Raw genomic sequence first — 19,329 nt, 5'->3', positions numbered from 1 at the left:
AGGGCATTGGGTAATTTTGGCTTGCATGGAAAAGGAACCAAAGCTCTGTCTCAACACTCGCCTTTATCTTCTTAAGAAATAATGTGACTGGGAAGACAGCAGTGACCCTCCAGTGTTTAGCATCTAGCGGGCTGATAAAAATCATACTGGCATCTATAGAATTGGGAGAGAATGGTATACACTATATGGCCCACAATATGTAGACACCCCACCAAACTTTTGAGTGTTTCAGCCACGTCAATTGTTAACAGGTGGATCAAATCAAGCACATAGCCATGCGATCTTCATTGACAAACATTGGGTTGTATTGAAAAGCTCAATGCCTTTAAACATGGCACTGCAATCAGTTGCCTCACAAGTCAGTACGTGAAATTTCTGCTCTGCTCGATCTGCCCCGGGCAACTGTCAGTGCCATTATTGTGAACTGAAAGGTTCGAGGAGCAACAACAGCTCAGCTGCAAAGTGGTAGACCGCGTCACAGAGTAGGGCAAGTGCAGAAGTACATGGCATGTAAAAATCATCTCTCCTTTGCTGCATCACTCACAACAGAACTCCAAACTGCCTCCAGAAGCAACATCAAAAGGCAATAATTGTGTGTTGAGAGCTTCAGGAAATGGGTTTCCATATCTGAGTTAACTTCACACAAGCTTTAGATCTCTATGCACAATGACAGGCAGTCTTGAGCAGTGAAAACATGTCCTCTGAATTGATGTATATCACACTTCACTATCTGAAAGTCTGATGGACAAATTTGGTGGTGGAAGGAGAACACTACCTCCTGGACTGCTTAGTGCCTACTGTAACACATAGATAATGGCAGTGTTTGAGCCCGGGCCCCTTGATTCCAGTGAAGGGTACTGTTAATGCTACAGAATTCAAAGACATATTAGACAATTGTAGGCTTCCTGTTTGTGGCAACAGTTTGAGGAAGGCATTTTTTGCTCTAGGATGACTGAGCCCTCTGCACAAAGTCAGGTCCATAAAGGTTATTGGAGGAACTCAAGTGGTCTTCACAGAACCCTGACCTTAAACTTACTAAACATCTTTGGATAAACTGTAATGCCAATTGTAGCCAAGGTCTTCTCGACTAACATAAGCACCAAACCTCACAAATACTCTGGTTGAATGGACACCAGTTTGCACAGACACACTCCAAAGTATGTGTGGGGAGCTTTCCCAGAAGAGTGCAGACTGTCATAGCTGCATTAGACGGATAACAACATATTAATACCCTTGGCTTTGGACTAAGTTCTCCATAAAGCTCTTACAGATGTGACGGTCAAGTGTCCAGAGATGTTTGGTCATACAGTGTAGCAATGAAACAGAGACTGAAGTGCAAGGTAAGATGAAACATTCAGCACTTTAGATTTCTACCAGAAGATATTGATTATAACCTGCCTGTAGAAAGGGCCTCAGTTGCCTCGAAAGCTTGTACATTGTAATCGGTTCAATTAGCCAATAAAAGGGGTTGTCTTGCTTGACTTGTCTTTGCTACCAGAAGAACTGAAATAAACCTTGATTTCTAGCAAGTTTAAGTAACTCTGAAAAATGTCATAATTAACCAGGCATGATTAGTTGCTTTTCTTCATTTTGTTGGAATCTCTAATCTATTTTTGGTCCTGTTTTGGGTTGTAAAGAGGTCCATGAAGGTTCTTTTTATGTTGGTGGACAAGTTAACACTTTAAATAACTAAATTATTAGCATTGATTTACACATACAACCCATGACATCTACTTGTCACTCATAACTCAAGCACACAAATCAAATCATGTAATGTGGCCAAAGACAGTGACGTCAGCTTCAAAACAGTGCAAGCAAGAATAGCTTTACAGGCGCCAAAGGCCTATTGCTGCCCCTGGGAACTCCATCCCTACTTGGGGTCCACAGAGATGCCTGTATTCTACAGCTGTGTTATTGTTTCCTCTGAAGGGACTGCACAAATCAAACAGATCAACAGAGGCCTGTTTCAAAACTTTAGCAGGTTTTGCTTAAATTTCATTACCACTGAAATGGCTGAACAATTCTAACAGAATGAGTGCGACTCAAACCTAAACAAGCATCAGAAAAAACACTTCAAAATGGCCAGATTGCTACCTTTGAAAGAGCTAAACAAATTACGAATCACTCAAACACACACACTGGGGCAGATTATATCAATAAACAAGGCAAGTTTCAGTGAGAAAATATTGCTAGTTTCATTTAATCATTACTTAAGTTTATTTGCAGATAATCCAGTCATTAAATGGTAAAAGTCAAAAGTAGAAGAAAAGACACAACCTGAATGATTCAAATCAGTGTCTGAAACAGCAAGCTATGCCTCAGTATGACCAGGAGAGATAGGGAAACTGTGCATTCTCCTTAATTCAAACATCCACCCATCCATCCATCCATTATCCAACCCGCTATATCCTAACTACAGGGTCACAGGGATCTGCTGGATCCAATCCCAGCCAACACAGGGCGCAAGGCAGGAAACAAACCCTGGGCAGGGCGCCAGCCCCCCACAGGGCGTGCAGACACACACACACACACACCAACCACATACTAGGGACAATTTAGTAATTCAACCAAGGTGTTCCTTAAAAAGATGCACCATAATGAAGCAGGCTTGGTCCGCTTGCATTTTCATTTCATAGCTAGTCGTAGCTGTTTTCATATTAAAAACCCGCGTCATTCTTCCATAAGCAGGCATATTTTCTGTCTCATTTGCGTCTCCCTTCACAGCTGAAAGTATGTCTGCCTCTCACAAATGGATTCTTTGTTTTATACTGTGGCTTGGTGGCTTTTGTTATTAACTGACAAAAACAGATGACTGAGAATTGGTCTTACTCTTGGTCTTAGTCTTCTGTAAACCATAGGTTACTTTAAGGTAATTATGAGGTACAAATTAAATGACCCCAAAGTCCCAAAACCTCCATTTCACATTTTCCTACATGCGTATACACACTGGTTAATTTATCTGAACTTAAACAAAATAGGTAACACTTCCTAATGTTTTCTGTATACTTATATATTTGTCCCAAAGTTCTGTGTATTAGCACGCCTATTTGCCTAACAGAATTCAATGCTGTGTTAACATACATTTTTCTTCCTCTCAATCTGTTTAACTAATTGTTCAAAAGAATAGCAGATCTAGTGGATCCCTTTTCTAAAGTTCTCTCATACTTGTCATCATTCACCTGTGTCTGACAAACTGTATTCCTCCTGTGGACCACCAGGCGGGCACACCGCCACCTAAACCCGGCACAGACAGGTGTGGAACACAAGTTCAAGGCACACTTTTTTTATTTTTATTTTTCTTCCTGTGGGAAACGTCTTCACCTGTTTCTTACCATTACAACACTGTTAAGGCACAGCACAGCATAACACAATACTCTTCTTCTCTTTCTCTTTATTTTCTCCTCCACTCCTTCACTCCTCCTGGCAAGCTTTGTCTTCCTCCTCCCGACTCTGGCTCTCGGAGTAATTTATAAGGCACCCGGGTGCAACACCCCTAGGCAGCATCCACAGATCCCAACAGAGCTGTAACAAACTCCAACTCCCATGGCCTTCTGAGGCACCACTGCAACCCAGGAGGGCTGCCATCTAGCACTCTGGGGGAGATAATGCTCTGGCCATGCTTCCTCCCTCAGTCCTTCCAGCATGGAGACATCCCGGCCGGGGAAGGGCCCCAGCCACCCACTATACCTCCTATATCTGTCCTAACAGTATGATGTAATTGTTTTTTATAGCTACAGTTGTGCTTGAAAGTTTGTGAACCCTTTAGAATTTTCTATATTTCTGCATAAATATGACCTAAAACATTATCAGATTTTCACTCAAGTCCTAAAAGCAGATAAAGAGAAACCAGTTAAACAAATGAGACAAAAATATTATACTTGGTCATTTATTTATTGAGGAAAATGATCAAATATTACACATTTGTGAGTGGCAAAATTATGTGAACCTTTGCTTTCAGTATCTGGTGTGTCCCCCCTTTGCAGCAATAACTACAACTAAACATTTCCAGTAACTTTTGATCATTCCTGCACATCAGCTTGGAGGTATTTCAGCCCATTCCTCCATACAGAACAGCTTCAACTCTGGGATGTTGGTGGGTTTCCTCACATTAACTGCTCGCTTCAGGTCCTTCCACAACATTTCGATTGGATTGAACTTTGACTTGGCCATTCCAAAACATTAACTTTATTCTTCTTTAACCATTCTTTGGTAGAACGACTTGTGTGCTTAGGGTCGTTGTCTTGCTGCATGACCCACCTTCACTTGAGATTCAGTTCATGGACAGATGTCCTGACATTTTCCTTTAGAATTTTCTGCTATAATTTAGAATTCATTGTTCCATCAATGAAGGCGAGCCATCCTGGCCCAGATGCAGGAACACAGGCCCAAACCATGATACTACCACCACAATGTTTCACAGATGGGATAAAGGTTCTTATGCTGGAATGCAGTGTTTTCCTTTTTCCAAACATAATGCTTTTCAGTTAAACCAAAAAGTTCTATTTTGGTCTCATCCGTCCACAAAACATTCTTCCAATAGCCTTCTGGTTTGTCCACGTGATCTTTAGCAAACTGCAGACGAGCAGCAATGTTTTTTTTGGAGAGCAGTGGCTTTCTCCTTGCAACCCTGCCATGCACACCATTGTTGTTCGGTGTTCTCCTGATGGTGGACTCATGAACATGAACATTAGCCAATGTGAGAGAGGCCTTCAGTTGATTAGAAGTTACCCTGGGGTCCTTCATGACCTCGCCAACTATTACACGCCTTGCTCTTGGAGTGATCTTTGTTGGTTGACCACTCCTGAGGAGGCTAACGATGGTCTTGAATTTCCTCCATTTCTACACAATCTGTCTGACTGTGGATTGGTGGAGTCCAAACTCTTTAGAGATGGTTTTGTAACCTTTTCCAGCCCGATGAGCATCAACAACCCTTTTTGTGAGGTCCTCAGAAATCTCCTTTGTTCGTGCCATGATACACTTCCACAAACATGTGTTGTGAAGAGCAGACTTTGATAGATCCTGTTCTTGAAATAACACAGGGTGCCCACTCACACCTGATTGGCATCCCATTGATTGAAAACACCTGACTCGAATTTCACCTTCAAACTAACTGATCATCCGTGAGGTTCACATACTTTTGCCACTCACAAATATGTAATATTCAATCATTTTCCTCAATAAATAAATGACCAAGTATAATATTTTTATCTCATTTTTTTAACTGGTTTCTCTTTATCTACTTTAAGGACTTGAGTGAAAATCTGATGATGTTTTAGGTCATATTTATGCAGAAATATAGAAAATTCTAAAGGGTTCACAAACTTTCAAGCACAACTGTATGCTAGTTTTCCGTTATGTGACAATGCTAGCACTATAGTCTTGGTTACACAGTTTATTCACTTAAAAACTACATTTTCTGAGAAATAAAACACAAAGACTCAATATTATGTTTCAACTTTTATACCCCACTACAGTGTCTTTTAGGGTTCCCTATTCTTTAAGTTCACCTAAAATCCCATCATTTTAAAGAAAGATTTTTCTATAATTTAAGCCTATAGTTAAGCTTTTTCTTCTTCCTCTTCCTCTTCCACTTCTATGTGGGGTTGATGTTTTAATTGGTTTTGGCTAATCTGTGATAAATTGAGCTTACATAACTCTTACTTTACTGTGTAAATAATATGCATCCGTTTATAACTTTTGCAAAAAACACATATTAGGTGTTATCCACTATCTTGAAGTCAATATTTTCTTATTACGGCTTGTAGAGAATAGACAATAAAAAGTAAAAAATAAAGAGTAGCATTTATTGAGCAGTTGAGATAATGATGAGCAATGTAATGTGAAATGCGTTTATCGACTATACTGCCATCAAAAGGAGCGGCCATTGAGTGACCCAGTGGATCCAGAGGACTGGGTTGTTCTTCACAGTCCTCTTTGTCTCTCATTTTCCGCTTTCGTTTTTCTCTCCGGTCATATCTTTCTCAGTTAACCTCTTGTCATTTGCTGTAACCCCAAATTAGCTGGTTACCCTTTATAGGTGGGGTTAGTCCTCAGAGGTTTGTTTATCACTGAAGGAATACCTGAAATAATATTAAAACTTCAAAATCCAAAATATATCAAAATGTAAAAAAAAAAAAAGTTTAGAAGACTGATTCAAGAGTTGCTAAGGAAAAAAGCACAAGCTAAATACATGAATGCAAGACTGTCAATGTGAGATGAATATTTGGTTACTGTATATAAAATACAAAGCGTGTTCACACGGTGACATTGTGATTTTTGTGTCTCTCCAGCATCCAGTCTCCCTATTATTTTAGGCTGTGTTGGATCCTTTCTGTTTCTTTTGATACTTCTGCTCTTCGTATATCACAAGACTCGAGGTGAGTAGACAGCACATTACCCTCATTCCCCACTGAGGGGCGCTGTTTGCATTGCTGTGTCCCTTTTTCTCAGTAAGGTAACACTGAACTTGGGTGCAAGAGACACTTAAGACATTGGAGGGCTGAGTTTCAATAAAAAAAATATTTTGAGTGCCAGGTAGGTGGAAGGGTCTTATAGTCAGGAGATCCTAGTAGGAAGATATAAAGAAGAGGTGATTGTAGGAGATACTAAAGGACAAGAAGGCAGAATCTGGATGTAACGTTTCACACTCCTTATTTATGCCGGCCTGACCTCAGCGAATCTCCATGTTTATTGTGTTCTTCACCAGTAAAGTGCATACTTAGCAGTAAAACCAGTGTGTCCATTTGGCTGGTCCTTCATGCAGGGGGTTTTAGATTTCTTGGATGTTACGGGACACCTCAAAATCCTTTTGTCTTTTGTTCATACTGCAGGTTTGCCGTGCTTTGAGAGTAAAACGGCCAGGTGAGTTTTTCATCTTCAAGGTCACTTGGGATCACTGAGTTAATGTCATCTGACTAAAGATGTTACGTATTCTATTTCTGTCTGCCTCTTTCTTTTAGACACTCCAGTTTTTCTACCAGATTCCAAAGTTGTGCATATTTAGTTAATTGCAGCTTTACATTTTTTAAAGTGACTGACAACGTGGGCGTTTGTGTTCAATACAGTTTGATTTTTCATAGCAATCATCAAATAATCCAAAAATGAAGGGTGGAGGCAGTAAGTAAAGACCAGAGAATTTGTTGTGCCAAACAGGACACCCCGTTTAGTACAATCATCCAAAAGAAAGAACAAAAATGAGCGTGCGGTCATTTTTATACATCAATATGATACAAAATAAAAAAAACAAGAGATTAAGCTATGTCTAAATCCTAACAGACAATAATTAAAAGAATTATTGCACAAATTCTTGAGCAGTATGGTGGCACAATATTTAGTGCTGCACCCTTTTAGCCACCCAGGCCACTATCGCACCAAACATAAACTGTTTAAGATACGTCAGGTTCATTCATATTCTATATTGTGCATGCGTGTCCGAGGATCACATTCCAGGAAAGTATGCAATACCACCCTGGGGCAAAAGGGGGCTCATTTGCTAACATTGTTGCCTCTTTAGTCACTCGTAGCAGCAAGGAGATGCCCACTGAGGGCAATTGACTCCGCCCCCTATGGCCGGTGGACTACAAAAGACGCTCCAATGAATGGTGTCTCATATAGGAACCTAAACTGCGAGCAGCACAGACATACCAAAGATGGTCCGCTCTACTGAGCTGATTTTCATTGAAGATGTCAAGAAGACTCCTCTTTATTTTACTTCCATTATCTGTGTACACCATCGAGTGTTCTTTTTGTTGAGATTATTTACATTTGGATTACAAAAGGTGACTCAAATGGCACTTCCTAGATGTTTCTTATGTCCTTACAATTGTCCACACCTAATTTGCAGTTATTTTATAAGGATAAATATCAATGAATGCATTCCTAGAAATAAACATTTGATAAGGCGCTCAGAACTCCATGTATATGATGGTTAGTAAATGAGCTCCTGTTTGTTACTTTCTGATTAGATTTCATAGTATAAGTCTGCTACCTAACTAATTCCCGAATAATACCACTTTGGGGATTTACTCACAATTCTCCTCCACTATCTGCTGGTGTCTGTTTGCTACCAAAATGCATGCAGCTTGTCTTGTTTTACATTTGAATGCATTGGCTTTTGCAGAATTTCTACCTTTACTTTGCAGAGTGTTAGGAAATGAGAACCATGAGATGTCTGAATATTTTAAACTTTGAAGAAGCCCGTTGAGGTCTGTCTGAAAAACAACAAGCTCTTGTGGTTACAGACATTAACACCAAATAGGACTCACTGATTGGTCTGTTTAGAATTCTGGTAAATAAAAAAGAGGCTAAAAATAAGAAGAGTCATTTGTAATTTTAGTAGATGACTACCATGACCTACTCTTGTCCGCTGTGTGTTCTAAAATGAAGTCTGACTTTATTTCTATTTATATTTATTGTAGGAGAAAAGATAAAAGAATGGATGTGAATACCCCAGGCGGAGGGGCTGTCCAGATGGAGGCAATAAATGAGAAGGGTGAAAAATAAATTGAATTTATTCTTCTGATATTTTTCACTAAATACAGTCGGCTCAGAGTGTTTAGGCAGATTTGCAAATAATGAAGGACAACTTTTGCAGACATAGTCACGCACATAACATTTTCTTGCTTAATCCACTCCAGGAGGCCGCAGTACACTCTGGTAGAGCTGACCGAAGGGGTCACTTCACTGCAACCCTCAGTCTTGCACACTCCGATATGCACACAGGTCAAAGCCTTATCTACACTTATTTGAGGATGAAATAAGAAAAACAAACTACTTGAAAGGAAAACTCAGACAGAAATGCGAGAATTTATAAATTCTACATGGACAACATTGGATCTGAATGCACTATGCTGGCATTAACATTAACCACCGTGCCACTTTGTCACTCAATAAATGCATGTATCAGCTAAATATACAATTACACAAGAGTCAATATACTTGGATAAAATGTAAGCTAAGCCAAGTTCAAGCTAAAAAAGAAAAAGAAGACGAGAAGTCAAGTTAACCACATTCTTGAAAAAATTTCTAGGGTTCCATTTACATTTAATAATATCGTGGTAAACACTTTGCTTTTCAGATTAAACCTAAACCTTAGATTCTTTGCTATATGGGCAGATATAAAGCAAACTGTAGTATTATAGAGCACCTTCACCTTTATATTCGTGTCAGACTTGACAAGTGTCAGCCATAGGTATCATGAATGGGACATACTGCACGTTTATTCATTTTTGATTAATATAAAGATTTGTTTTCTCACAGCTGGTTCATTTTTTTCTGGATCCCTTATGTCTTGAGGTTTATTAGTTTCCCTTCATTTTGTTATCACGTAATCAGTAATATTCATTCATTTATTATTAACCATTTTCCCACCATACCATCTTTTTTTTTGATGATCACCACTATTTTGAGCTCGGGTCTTCAAGACACGATTCTCAGTGACTAGGAAGTTGTGATATCTTGACGTCTTTATTAGTGATGGTGTTTAAAACCCCTCTGTCCAGCCTTTGTTCTATGAAATCTTAGAGTCACTAAATATTAAATGGTACTAGAATGCAATATGTTTTCTGAAGAGAATGTGATGATTGACTTTTTTGCTTCTCTATAGTGAGAAGTCAAGCAAAATGCCACCTTTTATTGGCTAACTAAAAGGATTAAAATACGCAAGTTTTCGAGGCAACTCAAGCCCCTTATTACATTATTATTACATCTTGCCTGTAGAAGGGGCCTGAGCTTTCATATTGTAATCTTTTTAGTTAGCCAATGAAAGGTGGCATTTTGCTTGACTTCTAACTACATTTATAATGGCTAACACGGTAATATATCCTAAAACTATTATAGAATAGCCAGGGTTTTATACCTTGCTCAGATGTTGTTAAATATTATTTTGTTTATTAATTTCTTTTTGTCTTTCTTGTAAATATTATTTTTTGTTTTGAGAATTATTATACTATAGGTTGAGCATTCCTAATCCAAATGCTCAAAAATCTAAAACTTTTTGAGCGCTCACTTGACACCACAAATGGATAATTCCACCCCAGATGTCTCATTTATAAAACTTTCCTTAGATCTGAGTATGAAAATATGTGTACGCCAAAAAAAAAAAAAAATCAGATTTATAAATTCTGGCATACGGTCATTTCTATGTAATTAAGCCTTTAGAAATAACAATCATCTTGTAAATGTGCGTATGTGAACGCACCTTGAACTCCGCTTGGCTGCCACGCTAAAACAGCAATATATATGGACTATGCTAATCAGTCTCATACATATGCACTAGAGATGCTGCAGACATTCATTGGCTGATACATTGAGACAGCGCCACCCGTCTGTGAGGAGTCTATGGTGCACTACGCAACAGAGCACACAAGAGATTACTAAACATCTGTGATTACATTATGAAAACAAGAAACTGCTGCAAATTGCCTTTTTATGTTAGTAGAGATATGTTATGTTTTATGTGTGTACACCTACACCATACAAAAGCATAATGTAGTGCCAGTTAAAGGCTTTTAGCACAGTAAGCAAAATGGAGTGATATTGCTAACCTGTTGGCCAGTTCACTGACAAACTAATGAAAAACCAAAAACGTTCTTTAGAGCAAATACGCAGCATTGGCCCTCTTAAAAGGGAATTCAAAGAGAGTCTGTGCATCATATTCATCAGCTTTTGAGGTTTAATCAGTCAGTTACGTCAATGCATATTATAAAAACACTTCAATGATATGAATTATCTGCATTATTCATAATATAGCTGGTCACGGGTGTTCTTAAGATATCTCATTATGTATATGCAAGGATCCCAAAATCCTATTGAATCCCAGGCATTTCGGATGTATACATGTCTTATGTTCTGTGTAGTTTGTATATTGAACCCTAAAGGTCCCATTGCTTTCCTGTATTTGATTATAGATTTTAGAATGCTATCTTACATTAAATCAGAATGTATTTTACCGCGACACGCTTTGTTTAATTATGTAAAGAATATGAATGTTAATATTTTAAGTAAAACAAAATGTAACTTTCTAAATCTGTAACATTGTACAGGATCAAAAACAGAAGTGTTTTATTCTGAGCTGGTGAACATTCCCAAAACTAAGAAAAAAGGTTAGTGTGTTAACGTTGTCATTTTTTACAAAGTTTGCTGATTTTCACCCGCCTCACGTCTCTCTGTGCTTTTCAGGAATGCCCCCTGTGAACAGCAGCCCTGCTGCAGTGTATTCTGAAGTTAAAGTCCATCAAGGTGCGTTTCTTCTTTATCACTCGCCTAGTTGCTACACATTGTGGATACTGAAACGTTTACCTTTACTGCAGTAATCCATGTGTCTTCAAACTCTTCTTATATCCTAATGTGAACAAAACTGATTCAACATTATAATGAAGACAAGAAACAAAAGATGAAGGGTTTGGGTCCAGGACGTTGGCCCTGTTCATTGGTGATTATAAATTAAGGACAAAAATGCTGACATAAGGGTCAGGGCTGATGTGATCTGTGAGTAACTGTTAGAAACAAGACATCATACATAAATAAATAATCCTCATAGAAAACAGTCTTCCAGGTGGAGGTTAAAAATTCAATAAATAATCCATTAAAATGAAGTTAAAAACCCAAGAAGAAATCCATCTTCTAAAAAACAACCAAAGTGAGCCTCTGGTACCACCGTCTGTACTGACGTCTCCTCTGCTTACCCTTCTCAGGTCTTCTCAGCATGAGGAGACATTCTCCGACTGGCGTAGTTAACTTTTTACTGATGTGTGCCCCACTGTTTCCCTTGGCATGTCCAGATCACAAGCCCTGCTCCCATAGGTACCCGTGAGACATCTCGGGGCATCTGCTCACTCCTGGCCCCTGCATTGCTCTCACGGAGCGCTCCTACCCATCAGGCACTCATACACATGCTCTTCTTAGGGCCATTTCAGTTCCAACTGCCTGCACTCCCACTACAGCACCAGCTCCACCATGATCCTGCCTCTGCTCTCTTTTTATTCTCTCTTCACTTTAACCCTCCATTCTCTTCCAGTCCTTCACTTTCTCTCTGTTCAGGCCCTTGTGGTGTGTTGTAGAGGTGGAGTATCTGGGATGGATTGAAAAGTACAGAAGTTCATGACATTTACAGAAACACGAGTGTCCACTAAGACATCAGCAGGAAATTCATTAATCCAAATAGTGTGCTGCGGTGTATTTAAAGGAGTTGTTCTGGTTGGGTCAGTTAGTGTGAAAGGGTATTTGGCTTCCTCCTTGTGTTTGCTAAAGTGAAGAGTATTAACTTTGCCATGTCCTCTGGCTCAGACATCCAAAATTTGTGTTGCTTCGACTATAACCTAAAACGTTTGGCAAAATATTTGTTCTTAACACAGTTGGAATGTGGATAATAAGTCCACATGCAGGACATCATCCTGGGTGAAGAAATGGCCCTCCACAGTTAAAACATGCAGGCTGGCGTGTTATTGGTTTTTTTAGCACAACTCTTACTCCACCATGCCGCCTTCAACTATTAGTTAACTTATAGTTTGCCATGAAACACAACATAGCATAAATTATGAGAATTTCCCAGTTTCAGTGTAGAAATGAATAAAATTGCAAAAGCCTTCAAAATGTCCTGGAGTACCAGATATTTCTGCAAGTAACTAAATCATGAGAGCCTCAAATGTCTAACCATATCCTTTTCTGGAAGTTATTTCTGCAGAGTTATATATATGTAAAGTGTAAGTAAATTGAAGATATTTTGAAATCGGTGAACTATTAATGGAGGATATTTCTGATAGCAGATGACATCAGACACAGTCACGCACCTCTTGCTTTACAGCTCATATAGGTAATCAGAGGCTTAGTTTGCTAGCAGTGAAGCTGTGGTGATGTGGTAGGGAGTTTGGTGCCATCTTGTGGAAAGTCAGGTTTCTGCAGCTTTGTGAAACACAAGATATGCAGATGCATGCATGCTTGCATCCTTGCTTCTTAGTATTTGGCTTTGGTTTCTAAAGCTTCCCATCCATGGTATTGTTGATATATTTAATGTATATTTGTGATTCAAGTCCACTGTGCAAAATAAAAATTAAAATACACAAGCAGAACATATCCAACATTTTACCATGTTGCTCTCCGGGTTTCTTTCTCCTTTTCAGACCAAAACACAAAAATGTCCTCTCTGTGGTCGCAGTCATTTTTGATCCTTTCGGAATTCCCTCCTCTTACCTTCAAAGAGACCTTTTAAGCATTAAAGCTATCAAGCTCGATTCACCCCAGTATGTGTAACTGAACAAAATCCAGTCAATTATTGGAATGGCTGATTCAAGGATTTTCCCAGCCCCGGTGTGTGAAAAAGACTACTAGTTGAGCATTCAGACCACTTCGTTTTCTGCAAAATTTACTGAGCGGTAGATTTAACTTTTAATTGATCGATTTGCCATTTTTGCCCATCAATTTACACTCAACAACTTATAATGACAAAGTGAGCACATGTTTTCAGAAAGGTTTGCAAATTTATTAAAAGTGAAAACTGAAATCTGTTATGCCTAGAAGTATTCAGACCCTTTGCTGTGGCACTCTAGATTGGACCTCCTGTTTGCTTCAGGTCTCCTTGACACGTGCCGAGAACTTGATTGGAGGCTACCTGTAGCAAACTGAATTGATTGGACTTCGTTTAGAAAGACACTTGTGTGTACAGAACATGGGTGTCGAACTCCAGGCCTGAAGGGCTGCAGTGGCTGCAGGTTTTTATTCTAACCCTTTTCCAATCATTGACCAGGTTTCCATGTTAATTAACTTTGTTTCCCTTCATTTGAATAGCCCTGTTTTTAAGGATTCAGTCATCTGAATTGATTCTTTTCTTCATTAAATGAAGTGAAACGGACCGACAGATGACCAGCTAAATTGGGGCTTCAAACTCCAAAACGTTTCTTAATGAGACACCAATTATTTAATTCCACAGCTTATTGCTGATCTCATTCTGCCACAGCAGATATTTCCAAAACTGTTGGTTTTCTGCTTTTTCTAAGAACATCGTCAAAAAGCTTTGATGACCTGAGAGATCAGCCTTACTGAGACCTTCACCTTTCTTTATTTTCAGATATTGTGTGATGGGCACAGGTGAGCTGGTCATGTGGTGGCTTGTTTTGTGTGTCATTATTGTTTGGCTGCTAATTAAGGAAAAAGAAACAATTAAGGGGCCTGGGTCAAGTTAATTAAAACTAAGGCAAAAGTTAATTAGCAGAAAAAACTGGTCACGAGTTAAGACAGCGTTTCTCAACCTTTAAGTATTTGCAACCCGAGTTTTCATAACAGTTTCAATCACCCCCCCAACATTTTTTTGAAAATGTAGATACATATTTTATTATACCTACTTAACTTTTATCGACATTTATCTAACTCTATATTTATTGTTCTACTATCAGAATGTAGTTTAAGTTAATTTGTTTTGGTTTCAACAGATTTTTTTTCATATTTTTGATTCTTGTTTTCTTTTTTTCACATCTTCACGCCCCACTTTTTGTTACTTCGCACTCCCCTAGGGGGGCCCGCCCCACAGATTGAGAACCACTGAGTTAAGAAGATGGTTGGAATGAAAACCTGCTGCTATATAGAAAGTCTAGTAGGTATAGAAGGTTTCACAATTCACAGTTCATGTCAAGGCAAAAACCAAGCCAATGAAGTCCAAGGAGCTCTTTGTAGACCTCCATGATCAAATTGTGGTGAGGCATAGATTAAGGCAAAGGAGATCAAACCATTTCTAAATCTTTGAGTGTTCCCAGGAGCATTGAGGCCTCAATATTTGTTCAATGAAAAGTAGTTTGGAACCAACAGGACTCTTTCAAGAGTTTTCCATTTAGCCAAACAGAGCAATCAGGCAAGAATAGTCTTGGGCAGAGAGGTGATCAAGAGCCCAAAGGTTGGTCAAACTGAGCTTCTGCTGAGATGGGAGAACCTGTCAGAAGGTCAACTATCTCACTCCATCAATCAGAAATTTATAGTAGTCTAAACCTTCATGTGGTCCCATTTTAAGAGGGAAAATCAAAAAGTAAAGACAATTTACCCTTTTTTTCTGGAAACACTGAGCAGATGACCATAACAGATTTTATCACTTCTCCACATTGTCTCTCTGGCAGGTTGATGAACTTCTTGTATCATTTTGCTAACTTCTTAATTCCTTGGGACTGTTGCTCCCTAATTCATGGTCTGCACCGCTGCCATAACCCTATCATTGAAGATGAATCTGTGACCATGTAGAGCATCTTTAAGTGGATTGAAGATGTGATAGTCGCATGATACTAAATCAGGGCTGCAAGGGGGATGTGGAACACGTCCAAACCACAGTTGTCGGTTGCCTTCACCGTTGCAGCCACTACATACGAATGTTTGTTGCCATGGATCAGCAAGTCTGTATTTGGTCACATCTTCCACACGCTGTTGCTTGTGAAGATCATTTAGCTGACTGGGTACCCATCCTGTGGAAATTGTATGGTACCCTAAGTCATTATGCACATGGCACATGCAGATCCATAGCTGATATCCAAATGTGCAGCTAAGATCTGTCGGTTTCCTCAAGATGAAGACATTTACCATTTTGACGATGGCTTGAGTGCGTGATGTTGATGGTTGAGCAGATCGAGCTTCATCGGTTACACTTGTTCTTCTTTCTTTAAACTTTTCTACCAATTCCTAAACATTTTGTTGAGTCGTGCTGCTTGAACTTCCATACAGAGCCCACATCCTTCGGTGAATTTCAGCAGGTTTAACTCATTCTGCCCAATGAAATCTCACTACAGCACATTGTTCAACAATGATGCAATCCCACAGTGGAGCGTCCATGTTCATTTGACCTTGGCTTCAACTAATCTAACAGCAGATAGATAGATAGATACTTTATTAATCCCAAGGGGAAAGTGCACCACTGTGTGCGTCTGAACTACCCATAAGCCATTGCAAATGTGTTGTATTGCATCAGCACTACTCTAGTGTGGTTACCTCGTAATTTTCAAATTGTATTTATTTATTTTTTTATTTACCCTCATAAATTGTGACAGTCGACGCATTGAGTATTATAACAGTCCTTTACACAAATCTGAACTCTAAAAGTATGAAGTGTGGGTTCATGCCTGAGGTGGGCTCAACAATGCGTATTTGGTGCTCCTAACTTTTTCATTTTTTTTTCAGGTGGTTCTACTGCATCTAACTGTGACGTCCTCTATTCAGAAATCATAAAAGGAAAAACAAATGAAAAACAAGGTGAGCCGACTTCAGTTTTTCATCTCATCAGGCTGATTCTGCTTCACGGTAATCCAGACACCAAATTCAGGAGTTGTAACAAAGTGTTCACTTTCTGGAATTTTGCTCTGTAATCTTATGATGGTGTGATCATTTATTATATTTAAGCCTTTTCTTAAGTTTTGCAGTTGACCATGCTAGTTTCCTAATATGTGTATCTTGGTAGGGAAAATGCTGTCAAATTCCCCACAAGTTGTGTACTCTGGCATGAAATTCAAGAATTCTTCAGGTGAGAAAGTTCAGCCTGGGGTACCGACAAAGGAAACTGGGGTGTTGAGGGTGCAAAGAATGAGCATGGGACAATTTGGCCTGCATCCTCACCGGACACCACTTCAGTGTGTCCATCATTTGCCCTCTATTAATAAGCCAGATCAAGTTTTGGAATACCAGATATTTTTCACAGTTTTGTTTTCCTTAATTATCAGTTGATCGTGAACATATCTGATTTTTTCAGGTGCTTCCCCAGCTGCTTCTTCCTTTTCTCTTTATGAATAAATTCTCACATGAAACAAGAAGGTAATTGACTTTGATATTTAATTAACACCAGTAACACATACCACTGTTTCCCAGCTGCCTGTTTGTTCTTGTACCTCTTCTTATAATAAGCAAAGTCAGTTGTAGGAATCCCTCCTGGTTCATATATACTGTATATATAGAGTGCCCTCCATAATGTTTTTGACCATGACACGTTTTTAATCTTTCCTTGATTTCCCCTTCTGCTCCACAGTTTAAAATTACAAATCAAACTATTCAGTTGTAATTAAAGTGCACATTGCAGATTTTCATTTAAGGGGATTTACATACATTTCGTTCACACACTTTTCCTACGCGATCCCCCCATTTCAAGGCACCATAATGTTTGGAGACAGCAAAGACAGATCTTTAAAGCCATCTTATTTAGTTCTTTGTCAAGTAACTCTTGTATGCAATGACTGCCTGAAGTCTGCAATTCACAAACATCACTAGGTGCTGAGAACCTTCTCTGGTGATGCTCTGCCAAGCCCCTAATGCAGCCATCTTCAGCTCCTCCTTGTTTCAGGTGCTTGTTCAATTAGGTTTTCTCTTCAGCAAATGGAAGGCCCACTCAGTTGGATTTAAATCGGGTGACAGGCTTGGCCATTCAAAATTTTCCTTTTTTTTAGCTTTGATAACTCATGTGTTGCCTCAGCAGTATGTTTGGGATCATTATCTTGGTGTAAGATGAAGTTGCGTTCAATGGGTTTGGAGGCTTTTACTGGAAATTGAGCAGATCAGATGTTTCTACACACATCAGAATTCATTGTGCCACTGCCATCAGTAATTCTATCAATGAAGAGAAGTGTGTCGGGACCTCTGGCAGCCATATTTATCCAAGCCATAATACCTCCACCACAGTGTTTAACAGGCGAGGTGGTCTGCTTTGGATCTTGGGCAGTTCCTTTTTTGTCTAAACACTTTGCTCTTGTCATCACTCTGATCAGGTCCATCATTGTCTTGTCTGTACACAAGACCTTTTCTCAGAATTCTGCAGGCTATTTTAAGTCCTTTTCACAAACTGTAATCTGCCCATCCTGTTTTTGTGGTTTGCATCTTCCTGTGTGGCCTTTGTATTTCTGTTCATGAAGTATCCTGCTGATAGCCATCTCTGACACATCGGTCATCAGTCTTGAAGACTGTCTCTGATCTGTCAGACAGGCGTTGGGGGCTTTTTCTGTATCATAGTGAGGATTCTTCTGTCATAAGCAGTGGTGGTCTTCCTTGGCCTACCAGTCCCTTTGTGATTACTGAGCTCACCAAAGCATTCTTGATATTCCAGACAGTCGATTTAGGTCATCCTATGGTTTTCATGATGTCTCCAATGGTTTGATTCTAGTTTTTCAGCCTTATAATGGCTTCTTTTACTTTCATTAGCACAGCTCTTGTCCTCATGTTCAAGAACACCGACTACAGACTGAAAAGGGTAGAAGCAAGTTGTATCTTTTAAAAGTATCTTATGAAGCAATGAAAGCCACCTGATGAATCATAAACACCAATTGTCCCAAACATTATGGTGCCCTGAACTAAATGGACCATGTAGAAAAAATGTGTGACCGAAATGTGTGTAAATCCCCTTAAGTTTAAGTCTGCAATGTGCACTTTAATCACCTCTGAATTGTTTGATTTATCATTTTAAACTGCCGAGCTGAGTGGTAAATCAATGAAAAATGTTTCTTTGTCCCAAACATTATGGATGACACTGTAGCTGTGATAATGCAAAGTGGGAATAAAACAGAGCTCTACGATTGCAGTGAAGTCAGCTCTGACTTCATCAGAAAACATAAAAGCTCTGACATCCTCCTGCTGGTGCCACACTCCCCTAGTCACACTTTCTTCTTTCTGTCCCTCAATGTATTATCTCTCTTTTTCATTTAACAGAAGTAACACAAGGAGGCATCTGGTGTCACATCAATGAGCCCTCAGGGTCTTCTGTGGGCTCACTTCTGCTTTTGAAAGTGGCCTCTTCTCAACTGCATTGAAGATGAACTGCCGTCCCTTCCTGCGTTGGTTCCTCACTCTCTCTGGCTTGCTATGGACCCTGTGATGTGCAAAGAAAGTTTAAAAAATGAATATGAGTTGTGATTTTATACTTTTTAAAATATTTGTTATGCTTTTAGCTTTACAGTTAATCATTTTGAGCTTCTCATTAACCTTGTATGCCATGAAATATGCTTATAAACAGTATGTATAACATAAAATAATTTAAACTGTTGCCTTTAAAAGTGCATATTAATTTAAATGATGTACTTTATTTTTATGATTACGAATTACTTTCTTTTATGTTTTTCGATTGCCAAACAGATCTTGTTGTGGAGAGTCACTTTTAAATATTTCAGAAATAAAATTTCTCTCATCTGTATTGTGTTTGAATCTTCTGTTCTGATCCCACTCCTCATTCCTTTGTACTGTTACTCGGCTCCCATCACTTCATGTATACTTTTGTGGGATCTTCAACATTTGTTCTCCTGCAAAACATCATGTAAAGAATTTAATGGATTTGTATTTTTATTTTGATGGTGTAATTTGTACTCTTGTTTCCTTTACACGGTGTGTTTT

At 39.1% G+C, this 19,329-nt stretch overlaps 1 protein-coding gene across 1 annotated transcript in view; it reads left to right on the top strand.

Moving 5' to 3' along the window:
- Positions 1 to 19,032, top strand: part of LOC120519041 (carcinoembryonic antigen-related cell adhesion molecule 1-like) — a 214,814-nt gene extending 195,782 nt beyond the window's left edge. The window contains exons 5-13 of the mRNA XM_039742119.1: positions 6,291 to 6,377; positions 6,831 to 6,861; positions 8,418 to 8,491; positions 11,043 to 11,102; positions 11,179 to 11,238; positions 16,147 to 16,218; positions 16,424 to 16,486; positions 16,712 to 16,773; positions 18,652 to 19,032. Coding sequence (XP_039598053.1) covers positions 6,291 to 6,377; positions 6,831 to 6,861; positions 8,418 to 8,491; positions 11,043 to 11,102; positions 11,179 to 11,238; positions 16,147 to 16,218; positions 16,424 to 16,486; positions 16,712 to 16,752 — 488 coding nt within the window. The 3' untranslated portion in view covers positions 16,753 to 16,773; positions 18,652 to 19,032. The remainder of the gene's footprint in view (positions 1 to 6,290; positions 6,378 to 6,830; positions 6,862 to 8,417; positions 8,492 to 11,042; positions 11,103 to 11,178; positions 11,239 to 16,146; positions 16,219 to 16,423; positions 16,487 to 16,711; positions 16,774 to 18,651) is intronic.
- Positions 19,033 to 19,329: the final 297 nt, after the last annotated feature.

Source organism: Polypterus senegalus, chromosome 18 (assembly GCF_016835505.1).
Source record: "Polypterus senegalus isolate Bchr_013 chromosome 18, ASM1683550v1, whole genome shotgun sequence".
Classification (NCBI taxonomy): domain Eukaryota; kingdom Metazoa; phylum Chordata; class Cladistia; order Polypteriformes; family Polypteridae; genus Polypterus; species Polypterus senegalus.
Note: the sequence above shows the minus strand (reverse complement) of the source record. Positions and strands in the feature narration are given on the sequence as shown.